Raw genomic sequence first — 13,356 nt, forward strand, 5'->3', positions numbered from 1 at the left:
TAATGTTGGCTTCATAGAGGTACAGTTCATAAAATATATTTTTGTTGTTTTGTTATCATTTCACTTAAATTATATAAAAGTTAATCCCTGGAGTTTTTTTACATGTAATTAAACCATCAGGTAGCATGGAGTTAACAGTTTACCATCTTTTCTGAGACCAAAGATAAATGTGTTTATAAATGTTATACCGCATTGAGCCAGTATCAATTTCTAATTTATAGTACCTTTTTCAAAAGATAGAAAACTGATATTATATTGATAATCAGCCATATAGCTTTCATTTATATAATCTCAGATGTATGTCAATATTTTTTACAATACAAACAAAAATATTTAAAATTTCCAGTTGGAAATTGTGGAAACCACTAAGGCATAATATTTAAGATATATCAGTTGATAAACTAGAATGAAAAATGATGCATTCATTATTACAATGACCACTACTTCTGAATATATACAGGGATACTTACATTTCCAAAAAAATATTTTGAGTTTTTTTAATACATTTACATTAGATTTTTCTATTCTTCTCAACCCCCAAAAGATTAGAAAAGGCTTCCCATAACACCCTCATATTAACAACCTAGTTAATCAACAACACATAAAGTCCAGTTTTCTAGTTCTCTGGAAGACAATTTTTGGATAAAATGGTTTCAATAAATATATTTCACAGGATTCTTCATATCAGAATTATATGTTATCATTATTATTAGTTAACTCTAATAGCACAGCTGCCAGAGCTACTAACCTCCTAAACTATAATAATTAAGCATTACATAGCAATAATTAAGCATTGCAAATATAATACAAATGTGTTCTGGTATATGTGTTATACATATGCCGAAAGTATGCAGCTTGTTACATTGAAATTACTGTTTGAAATGGATTTTCTTTGAAAAATACGTCTTACTTGAATTACATTTTCTTTTAAAGCTAATATACTTCATGCTGCAGTGACCACATACGAGTACACATTTTTACTACGCAATAAATAATTTGTTTTAAGGCTATACAATATAAACCATCCCTAAAAGTGATATACTATTCAAAACAACAAGAACTGTTTTCAATACAAAATCAATGTAAAAAAAACAGTTACGTTTAGTTTACATTCCTATGTCATATATAGAGACCAGGTTACATACAACATAAAATGCTTGAAATATGCAAGAAGAATGCTTAAAATATGCATGAAAAGTGTCAAAATATACAACTTTAAACAATAAAAAATTAATAATTATTAGTTTTTTATTTCAAAATCAGCATTAACAAAAACATTTTGTTTACTTGAGTAACATTTTGTTACTTTTGTAAACATAAAGAATCAGGTACTATTCCAAATGTTCAGTAGTAAGACTGTGTCTTCGATCACTCAAAATATTTTTATAAGTGGAAAAGGATCATTCCACATTCACTGAGGTAACTGGGCAGTATATGAATTTGGGTGCTACGTTAGTACTTATTGTTTCTGGCAAAAGTTCACCCATCCCATTAATAAAACTATCAATTTTACATAAAGGTTCAAAGCCTGGGTTATTGTTCAAATGTTTTCTTTAAGTTTACACAGGAATACCTCTGGCAGTGCAGAGTTCATTTAGCGGATTTTATTCATTAACTGAATAGATTCAGTCAACGTCAAACCTTGAGTTTCAAGCTTTTTAATACCGGCAGTTATGTGGGGAAAATGAGTGCTAATCACAGCTATGTTTTTTTTTTTTTATACTAGAATCGTTAAATGCTTCCTTGGACTGACAAACTGCCATAGCCTCTGCTCTATCAAAGTTGTATACTACATCTTTGATGGCCTTGAAATGTTCATTGTAAAACAGTACAGCTTCAACCCACATTCACCATCGAGTTACCACTGGTTTGGGAGGCATGGTATACATTAAACCTTGCTCAAATAAATAAAAAACTAAACTAATACAATGAGCGCGTCAACAATAACTTGCATAATTTAATTGCCGAATGGGAGGAGTGCTGCAGTAAGCGTGTGCAATGCAGAACGGTATCATCCATCTTTGTCTCGAACGAGTCTGTGTTTTATTTGGCCTCATAATAATATCCTACCAAAACCATAGATGCACAGCTGCTAAGTGTGCTCTAAGAGCTGTGCGGCTAATAGGTTTGGCTGGCTACAATGTAAGATTTCATTTATTAACTAGGTACCCTACTGAAAAATATTATAAATATAGCGAAAATATGCATCATCACTAGATTCTACAGAAAATATGCAATAACTGGTGAGAATGAGCTTAATATGGAAATGCATATAATCCAGTCTCTAATCATACATATATATCTACATACTCTAATTATATGATCCAAAGTACAGAATTAATAAATAAATTAAAGTATATAATTGTAATTGTTTATACTATTATTCATGTTCATGATATTTTACTTTGAACTAGGTATGTTGATATTTTTACGGTCTATAATCCCATTATATATAATGAAAATCTAATAATTTTGAACAAGTTAAATTCTTACCATAATGATATGAAATTTACTTTTGAAATTGATAAAGTAGAAGAATAAATTAGTTAGATGTTAGTAATGAAATCAATAATAAAAATAATTAATTAATAACTTCAGTATATAAGAAACCCACAACCAACAAAACCACCATACATAGATATTCAAATCATCCATGGTCACACAAAGTTAATACATACACACACGTGGTTATAAGAGCAATTAATTACACAAAGTACAATGAAAATAATAATAAATTAAATAAAGAAATAGATATAAAACAAATTGCTAAATATAATGGTTATAATGAATGAATCTTTAGTAGACTATACAAAAAAAAAAACTTGTCAAAACAAATAACAATAATAATTAATGGTTTTGGTGATTAAATTATAGAAAAAAAATTATAAAAAGCAGAATAAAAAATACCAAGATAATTATACTAAGATACAACATCAAAATAACACAAAAATTAATAATAATTTATACCTAAAACACAACTATACAAATAAAATAATAGAAAAAATTATTAACTTATGATAAAAATAAATATAAAAAAGCATACAAACCAAATAATCAAATTATAAAATATTTAAAAAATAAAAATAATAGAGAGGAATTTAGAGGAATACACAAAATTAAGTGCAATGACTGTAATAATATTAGTAAAGCCAATAGATCATTCAAACAAAGATTTTCAGAACATTACACAACAAACAAAAACAAAAAAAGAGCTACATCTGATGTACCTAATCATTTGTTAGAACATTACAGAGTGCAAAAAAATTTAGATTTTACATATCAAATATGTAACAATGATAAAAAAATGAATATATTAAAAAAATATTACATTTATAAATATAAAATGAAAAACCACCAGATCACATCTGAAGATGATGATTTAATTAAAACATAATTATAATACAATCTAATGGTTGCTAATAATAACAGTAGAACAAAGGAAAATATGATATTTTAAATATTACATCTTTCCAGAACTGGACACCAGGATTTGTATATTTATCTACAATAAATTTCAAAATTTTAAAAAAAGAAAGTAATTTTGACAACTTATAATATAAAATATGTTTTAATGTAATTATAGAATTTACTAACAACTGAAGATGCAGGATCTTGTGAAAATCGATTCTTGGAATTAATATGGTAAGTTTAACTAAAATCTATTAACTGTGTTTTGGTGGTTTTAAATATGCTTGCGCATGCGCACACGCACACACAAGGGTCTTTCGGTAAGTAAAAAGTTTTTTTATTTTAGGTTATAACAAATTTACTGTATTTATTTTAACTTTAATATATGTATCAAAATGTATATTTTTTAACCTATTTGTTTTTGTATCACGCATTTGTCAAATCATGGCACTAATTTTTTTGTGTTATCGTCAAAGAAATCTGTTGCCAATACATTTAAATTGCTAATTTACATGAACATTAAGCTACTCATAAACAGCCGTCTTGACGTCATCACTTTCATAGCGGTTCCTACTGAGAAATGTCTTCAATTTTTTAAACAGGTGGAGATCGATTGGAGCTAGATCAGGAATGTATGGCAGATGATCAAAAACATCCAATCCAAAACCTTTGAGAAGTTCACAAGTTTTTTGGCGACATGTAGACGTGCTCATCATGAATAGATATTCTTCCTACCGTAAATAATACGTAAACAATAAATGCTATCATTTTCTTATGTTTACTTCATTCATTACAGTCACCATATATAGCAGTAATCTGATGAGAATTTCCAAAGGACGAACACCTTGCACATTCAAAAAATGTATATACCTCAACAGTTAGCAAAATTTTCAATTTTTTATTCATTATAAACACATGTAAAATCACTCCGTGTCAGAGTACAATTATGAAATTTCATACAGTGTTAATAGAAATGAGACCAGCTAGCCTTGACCAATAGTTGTGAGTAAAATAGCAATGCACAAACAGTTCTTACTTTTTGGACGACTATAGTATATACGTTTTGCTGCATTTCTTCTAATTACAGTAATATAAGTAAAATAAATTATAACCAATCACTTCATATGTAGTAAAATTTATTAATTAAGCAAATTCAACCATGCACGTTTCACTAATTTTAATTTCTTATACTTTGGTTAATATTGATTAGAACAGATTAAATAAAACGTTCTCTTTAAAGTTGATTGTAAAACTTTTAAAATAATTTACAGGAAAAATTTATTTAACCATTATATATAATAAATATATCATCTTCTATACTGAAATTTCTGTTAATCTTTTTTTGCCCAAAAAAATCATTAACTCAGTCTGATTTGTTAGACCTTGACAAACTGATTTATATTATTTAAAACGTTTTTAAAAAATGAAAATTACAGAAACGGTTTTCCAATTAATTTTTATTTTTGAGTTGCTTCTGAAAATCTGTCATATTTTTTGTAATAAAGAAGATCTTTTCAGAAAACTGTGGCAGTTTCTATTACACTAGCAGTTTCATAAAAATTAAAGAAAATACTATTGCAAGAAAGTATTATTTTTATAAGCATTACTTACGTATCACAATCAATTTCTGTCATTGTATTAACAACATTTTCCGCTCCATGAATAGATGGATCAGCAAGAGCTAACAATTCTAAATCAGACATAATCCAAGCAAAAAGACGTGTTCTAGTCCCAGACTGCATCATTTTTCGTGACCTTTGAACATATATTTTACCGTTCATACTATTTAAATTGGCATATAATTCTTCAACCTTACCGGATGGCAACAATAAACGAGATTTGCACATATCTGCTACCTGAAATGTGTAAAGTTTTACTTAAATAAACATATAATGTAATCACAAAAAGTGTCAAATTATTAAAAAAATAAGATAAGATCTGCCTTTAAAGAGCTTTATATCACTCAATCTTTTATTAAATAGAAAATAAAGTAACTTCTGTAATACCAATTTTAAACAAACTTTTTATCTTTTTCCCATAGTCCAACATTTCTTTTTTATTAAAGAAATAAGTAAAAGATTAATTTTGATTACATATATAATTTGACAATCCTGAGTAGTGTATTGCACATTTAAAATGAAGTAACAATTAAAAAAAAAAACCCTATTTATTTACTAATAACAAACTGCCAAGATTTCTTTTTAAATATTTAAAATAAAATATACAAGAAAGAAGAAATTAGTAAAGGAGATCCTTCTAATTAACAGTAAAAATAATAATTAAAACTATATACACAAACCAGTTATTCATTAATTCCAATAAGCTCCACATCAAATGCTTTAATAAATACATAGAAAAAAAATAAAGGAATCTTACTTTGGCGTCCAACATCTTTTGTCTCTTAAGACTTTCCTTATATTCATCAACTAAAAGTTCATAATTATCACGAAGCCTGACTTCAAACGGATCATCACTCATTTCAAATACAAATTCTGTAACCTAACAGCAAAAAAGAGAAAAATAAATTTTAAATATATTAAAAAATAATATTAATTATGAGTAAAATAATAAAAAATAACAAATATTTTGTTAATAAATGTAATTAGATAAAATAATAATAATAAATAAACCGTATAAAGTGATCAGAACTCACTGAAAGGAACTTTCACCTGGAGATCATCTTCAAGCTTTTATTTTTTTACAATTTGTACCAATGTTATAACTCAAGTATTGTAAAACCAACTTGAATGGATTCTTTTACCATTGTTTTCAATTAACTTTAAGAATGGTTTTATGCACAAATTTATTCACATAATTTCATTATTGAATGAGGAATAAAGTTTAGAGGATATGTGGTATTCAAAAAATAATTTTTTGTAAAGTATTTTTTTTTTGAGATGCTGACTTAATCACGTTCTATAGGAGATAGCTAGCATATGGTTCTTGTGATTAATTTAGTTATATTATTATCTAGACTGTATTAATGACAGTTCTCAACCACTCTAGCCTTAAGATATCACATATTTTTAGACCTATCTACAAATATGTTTTATTTTGCATAGTAAATGTCCATCGATTATCTATTAAGAGTATCTCCCTTTTCACATTCTGCAGAGTCCTGAAACTGTTAGAATAAATAATAATAATAAACTTAAATAATAATAATAAACTTCAAAATCTTTGCATTCTCACATTTCCTCCTTCCAGTCTCGTGGAAGTAAAAAGGTTCCAATACAAATTCACAATTTTCAAATCATTATCACCTATTATCTAATAAACATAAAAAATCATCCAGTCCAATGTTCTTTAGAATTGTAGTCACCTTCCATACTCAACAGTATAAAAAAATACTTATCAATAAAACGAGTTATGTCACATCCATATTCCAATTCAATTACTCTTTGTAAAAAAAAAATCACCCTGCAAGTAGGGGGATGTAGCTACTGGGGCTACTGACAGTGTTGTTGAGGTACAATATGGTTATGTTAATAAGTTCTATACATTGATCATTCTTTCTATGAACTAGAAATCTACACTTAAAAATTATAATTAAATTATATTAAAATCTACTCTTTAAAATATATTAAAATTTAAATTACATTAAAATCTACTCTGTACCCACTAGAAATCTACACAGTCAAAGGAACTGAAGAGAATGTTCTGAACAACCAATCTATGTTCTGGTAAATGACAAACTGTACCTGTTTCACATTAACAGTAAGATTCATTCAGTGATAGAAGCATTGACCTTTCTTCTGCAAAATGTTAATAAATAATCAGGGAAGTTTAAATATCAAAGACAGAATCTATCACTAAATTTTGTACGATTCTAACAGATTTTTAATTTCCTTCTGTCTACTTTTACTTCTTCTTCTTTTACTTCTGTTTACTTCTTAAAATTTCTTCGCTTTATATTCTAATGATCTTCCAAGTTCTCTAAATTTTTGTATAAAACTAATTTAAAATACATACAGTTGAAATTATATTCTCTGGTTACATCCTCTCTAAACCTTTTGTTGTCTAAAATTACACCATCAACTGATAATGAAATAACTAATCAATTTTTATCCCATTAAAAACTTGTCAGCTTCTTATACAGGGTCCAGCATATAAATCTGACGATTTTGTAGTAATTGTTATGTTGGCACCACTGTCAATGAGAAGGTGAGAGTATTGTACATTGACAGGTGTATTCATGCTATTTCAGTAGCCAGTATGTTGTGGTCGGGTGAACAACGAGCGTTTGTGATTGAAGCCTATTTTAAAAATGACTCGGTTATTGTAACACAGCGTTTATTTCACAGACATTTCAATTTAAATCGACATGCGTCTGTTCCTAGTAGGAATACGATATTGTTGTGGGTGAAGAATTTTAGGAGCACATGGTCTGCTTTAAAAATGAAACCAACAGGATGAAAACGGACTGTGAGAACGCCTGAAAACATTAACGCTGTAAGGTTAGCTGTTACGCGGTCTCCACAACGTTCAGCAGCGAGACATGCTGCTGCGCTAGCCATTTCTGAACGAAGTGTACGACGAATTCATCATGCCGACCTGATATTCCATCCGTATAAGATGATGCTAGTGCAGCAACTTAATGCAAATGATTGGCCGTCTCGCAAAGCAGCTTGCAAGGTCATCCTCAAAAATGTCCACCAGGATGCCATTATTCTTTTAAGTGACGAGGCGCATTTTCATCTGTCAGGATTTGTGAATAAACAAAATTACCGTTATTGGGCTTCACATAATCCACGGCAAATTCTTGAAAAACCACTTCACAGTCAATATGTTGCAGTGTGGTGTGCGGTTTCAAAGTTCGGAATTGGCCCAAATTTTTTTGAGGAGTTAAATCGCAGGCAGAGTAACAGTAACATCTCATTGATACATAAACATATTGAATGAATTTCTGCGACCGAAACTGAATGACTTTCAAGGAGATGAAATTTGGTTTCAACAGGGTGGTGCCACCGCCCATATGGCGAGAATTGCAATGAATGTTCTGCAAGAAACCTTTCCTGAACGTTTCATTTCCCAATTTGGCGACATTCCTTGGCCAGCGCGTTCACCTGATCTGGCTGTTTGTGATTTTTTTCTGTGGGGGTATCTCAAACATAAAGTCTTCAGTAGTCGACTACAGTAAATTGCAGAACTCAAGAAGGCCATTCAACGAGAAATTGAAGCAGTTCCACAAGTGATGATTGAGCGAGCAATGTCAAATTTTAGAATGAGGTTAAGTGAGTGTGTGAGGAGTAATGGAAAACATTTGGACGACATAATATTCAAATAAAAAAAAATCTATGTAAATAATTCACTATAAATTGCAATAATTGATCTTAATTTGATATATTAAATGTTTTAATAGTACGAAAAACAGCCTAATTATTATCCCTCAAAAATTCTCAGGTTTATATGCTGAACCCTGTATGATTATATAAATTATTAATCCATAAAAAAAACCTTTTCTGCAGAGTAATATTAATGGGTAGGTTTATATATCTGCTGTTCATGGGTGTACATTAACTGACTGCATAATAAAATAACTAATCTATAAAATACTATCATCAATTAAATATATAAATAAAACTAACAAAAATAACCTTTAAAAATATCAATTTATAAGCTAACATAAAATAAAGTGATTAGAAAAATAATGTAAAAATGAAAATAAAATAAATCAAAAAATTATCACGATTTCTTCTCATCAATTTGCACTTCAATTTACATTAAATAAATAAATAAATTCACCCTGCAATAATCATTTACTGAAAAATAAAGAAACACAAAATTTACTGTAAGTTACTAACCTTAATAATAAGATCAGATGGAAGTGGTTTTTCCTGGTATTGTGAAGGTTGTTTTTGATGACGATGTACAAGCTTTAACCATTTCACTACACTTATTAATTCATTTTGCACAGCAGCTGCAAATTGGTGTTCATATGGAAAAATTGCTTTTAATGAATCGATTGACACTCCCCTATATAAAAATAACTAAATGACAATTAATGTAGTAAATATAAGTAATTAAATAACTCCAATTTATATATATTTTTTTGCAATAGCATAATGAAATTACTTTAACACATTAAACCATGTTAGTGGCAGACTTCAGAAAATCGAAAGAAGAATTGGAGAACGTACATCAAAAAAAGTACCAGACAGAAAGGCAGTGGTGGATTGTGCCCAACAGTCATGTATAAAGAATTAGAACCCATCACCGATATACCATGCATAAGAAGAGACTAGGATTCTTTGGACACATCATGAGGATGCAAGATTCAAGACTTCTTAAACAGCTGGTACAGTACAATCTTGACTTTAAAAATGCCAAGAAAACTACACCAGAAGACATCACAGACAAGATAAAATTAAATGAAAAAATCAAGGACAAAATCACTCGCTTCACACTCACAAGAAAGAAACTCGCACCACAAAAATTTTCAACACCAGAAAGGGCAAGGAGATTGGAATGTATAAAAAAGTACTGGGAAGGCTGCAAGCCCTGAACAGTGCCTTCAAAGAGACTAGGATAATGGACTGACTAAAGTAATCATATGTTGTCTTTAAAATGAAAAAAAAAAGGATCATGAAGTAATTAAATATTAATTTTTTAAAGTTTTAACAACTCAAGATATCATTACAGAGCTGAATATTTCTTGGTGATGTACCATTGCCTATATCAGCCATTAATTTTTTGTTTGACGAGTTCAAATTTGATTACAAAAACATAAAAGATTAACCATACACTGGATTTAAAAGTGGAATTACATCAGAAATCATTGAAAGAGCCATGATATTGTTTTGAACGACTATCGAATAAAGGTGCTTGAGATTGCTAACTCATGTTATGAACATTTCAACTGAATGTGTCCACAACATCTTACCTGAATATCTGTATGCAGGAGATGAAAAATCTATCAACAAGATAGCAGAGTATGGGTGCCACATCATTTATTCACCATGTAACTGTTAACCACTTTTAAGCAATGTAGAGTTTAAAGTGTTAGAAAAAGGTGTTTAATGTAATCCAAATGAATTTCTGCATTGACTCGCACAACTATCAATGTAATATGAATTCATGATTACATAACAGAAGTAACTGAATAAATAAAACAGTGGGTAGAAGCTGGTGCAAAAGTTCCAAAGATGAAAAAAGTAGCTGCATTGTCTGGAAGATTTATGGCAATTATTTTTTTGGATGTACAAGGTATAAAATTGATTATCTTGAAAACAGAAAAACCATCACACAGAACATAAAGAACACACATATTTTATAAAATTTCATATACAAACCCATTCAATACTTTTCATAAATAAAAATTATGCACTGGGGAGATAATAATTATGTTAGGATTTTCAGAAGCTAAAATTCCAGCCCAGTATATATAAAGTAATCATAAAATTAAACAACTGCATTTATCATAAGTAATGGATAGAAAATTACTTAACATCAAAAAAAGTTGACAGAAAAATATCACAATGTAGCAACTAAAAAATACACATAATTTCTTAATAGTCATTCTTGTCCTGAGCTTTTGTTCAACATGATTTCAACTACTTGTATTTCTTTATGTTAAGAAAATTAAAGAAAAAACTTACCATGTTTTATTCCATGGTAAAATAAAATCTTCAGAATTTGCTCTTTCAACTTTAACAATTTCACTATCATGTATCCTCATAATTTTCAATCCACTAACATTAAAAATATTATCACCATCAACAGCAATCTTTAATGCAGCACTTTGAAGAACACAATCGGTATCACTCCAACCATATAAAAGATCATCTGCAAGAATTATTTTATACTTTTTAATAAAGTAATAATAATAAGATTACAAATATTTTTTTTTAAGTATAACAATATGTAAGCAGAGTATATCATAAGCCAGTTCTTTAAATTAAAACCGACTGAAATTTTGAGGAACCAAAAAATCTATTTCTTATAAAAAAAGGAAATCGGAGAGTTATGATTACGCACATACCTTTAGGTATTGAAGAGAAAATAAATAAATACAATTCTCATTTCTCAAATTTTAAAGACTGGCCAGCTCCTATAAATTCAAACTGCAGTAGAAGTAATTAAAAAGTGAGAAAAAAACATAAATCAGTTAACAACCCTTTCAGTCCACTGTTTATGTTTGTCAGCTGTCAGTCACTGACCAATATCCTGACCAATATCATGTTTATTCTTCTGACACATACAGTGGTTTTTGTAGCATTACAGTTTTAGAGTCATCCGTTAGGACATTTTATAAATGTATTCCTTTACAAAGCAGCTATGAAAGCTAACAGTTTTTGGAATACAGGAATATGAATTACCATTTTACCCTGGTTCTTCCTGTTAATTTTCTTAAATTTTCTCATTAAAATACTTTAAATACTGAAATGACCTCAAGGTATATAGCATTATGCAAAACTACCAATATTACTATAAATAGTAAGCAATGATTACAACCAAAATAGCTTCAAATGCTCTTTAAAGGTAACATTTTATGTAGAAAAAAGGAACTTCTTATATCAAACATCAAAAGAAATTATCAACCAATCAACCTCATTTAATGAATAATATGGCTCATAGATATAAATACAAGCATTCAGTAAAACTGGAAAGCTTCCCCTCCCCTTCTTTACAATTTATTATAAATAATAAACATAGACCAGACCAAGAAGCAACGACTGAAAAGTAAAAATTTTAAAAAGGGAATATTCTGTATGTATATATATATATTTAATATTATATGGAATATAAACCACCATACAGAGTAATTAAATAAGTTGAACTTAACATTTGAATTTCCAATAACTAGTATTTGCGGTATCCTGCAATTCAGTTGGTATTAAATTCTATATCTATTATATTGAAACATATTCTTTTAATGATCTGTCACTATATTAGAAGTCGTATTTTTTTATTGTGAAATTTTGAATGATATTATGAGTGTACATGTAATTTTGCTGTAATATACAAATAACAGAAATGAAGAAAATGAAGTAACTTTACTAGAGCAACAGCAGCTAGACATTAAAGTACATGAACTAAACTAGTTGAATAAAAAGATCTAATTTACTTGAGAAGTACTACTTGATGTCAATTGTATAGCACATTCGGAATTGTACAATAGTGAAATAATTATTAGATATAGCAGCAATCAGGTCAAGTACTAACTCATTTTCAGTTATTCTCCCATCAGCTGCTTTACTACACACATCCTGATGAACAGTTCGCATCTAGATTAAGCTCTTTAAAATGTTATCATTGAGCAAAGAAAAGGTCAAAATTAAAGAAGAATTTGACAGGGATTTTTTTATAAAGATTATTTGCAAACATCCAGTTACTTTAGAGACATGTGTAAAATAACTGGTATTTTAAATTCCAAAAAGCAAGCTTGGAAAAAATTACTGAGCAATACTATCATGTCTTTGGGAAGACAGTAAGCACTACTCAATAAATGAAAAATTTAAACAGTATAAAAATTACCGTTAAGAAGAAAAGTAAATGTAATTTAACAAGAAACAAACGTACTAAGTTAAAAAAAAGGTTGGGAAAAAGATTTTATAACAGGATAAAATTCTGTAAGTTTTTAGTCTGACATAAAATTAAAGACACAAAGTTTTCACAGAGGAGGTATTTCATGTGAATGTTAATTAATTACTGTGTGGCGAACGGCATTGTTATCAAAACTGTTTGTGTCAATCAATTTCTTGCAGTGTTTTTCTGTTTCTAATGAGACACTAGCAGTTTTGAAGTTAACAATTTTCTCTTTTAATTCTCTGAAACCTTCTTTTAGATACTCCAGCAATACTTGCAGTATATTCTAAAATATACTTTTTGGGGAATCAATCATGAAAGTACCAGCTTTAGCTTCATTAGTCATAAATTCCATAAAATTTAGAATAACTTCTTTTGTTTCCAATGAATGTCTTTACACCCAATCAAGGCATTTTGTGA

At 28.8% G+C, this 13,356-nt stretch overlaps 1 protein-coding gene across 1 annotated transcript in view; it reads right to left on the reverse strand.

Moving 5' to 3' along the window:
* Positions 1-13,356, reverse strand: part of hob (bridge-like lipid transfer protein family member hobbit) — a 174,501-nt gene that overhangs the window by 98,826 nt on the left and 62,319 nt on the right. Inside the window, exons 15-18 of the mRNA XM_075365147.1 lie at positions 11,007-11,193; positions 9,213-9,384; positions 5,785-5,907; positions 5,020-5,264 (exon numbers count right to left, since the gene is read on the reverse strand). Coding sequence (XP_075221262.1) covers positions 5,020-5,264; positions 5,785-5,907; positions 9,213-9,384; positions 11,007-11,193 — 727 coding nt within the window. The remainder of the gene's footprint in view (positions 1-5,019; positions 5,265-5,784; positions 5,908-9,212; positions 9,385-11,006; positions 11,194-13,356) is intronic.

The sequence above is a fragment of the Lycorma delicatula genome, chromosome 4 (assembly GCF_047948215.1).
Source record: "Lycorma delicatula isolate Av1 chromosome 4, ASM4794821v1, whole genome shotgun sequence".
Lineage (NCBI taxonomy): Eukaryota > Metazoa > Arthropoda > Insecta > Hemiptera > Fulgoridae > Lycorma > Lycorma delicatula.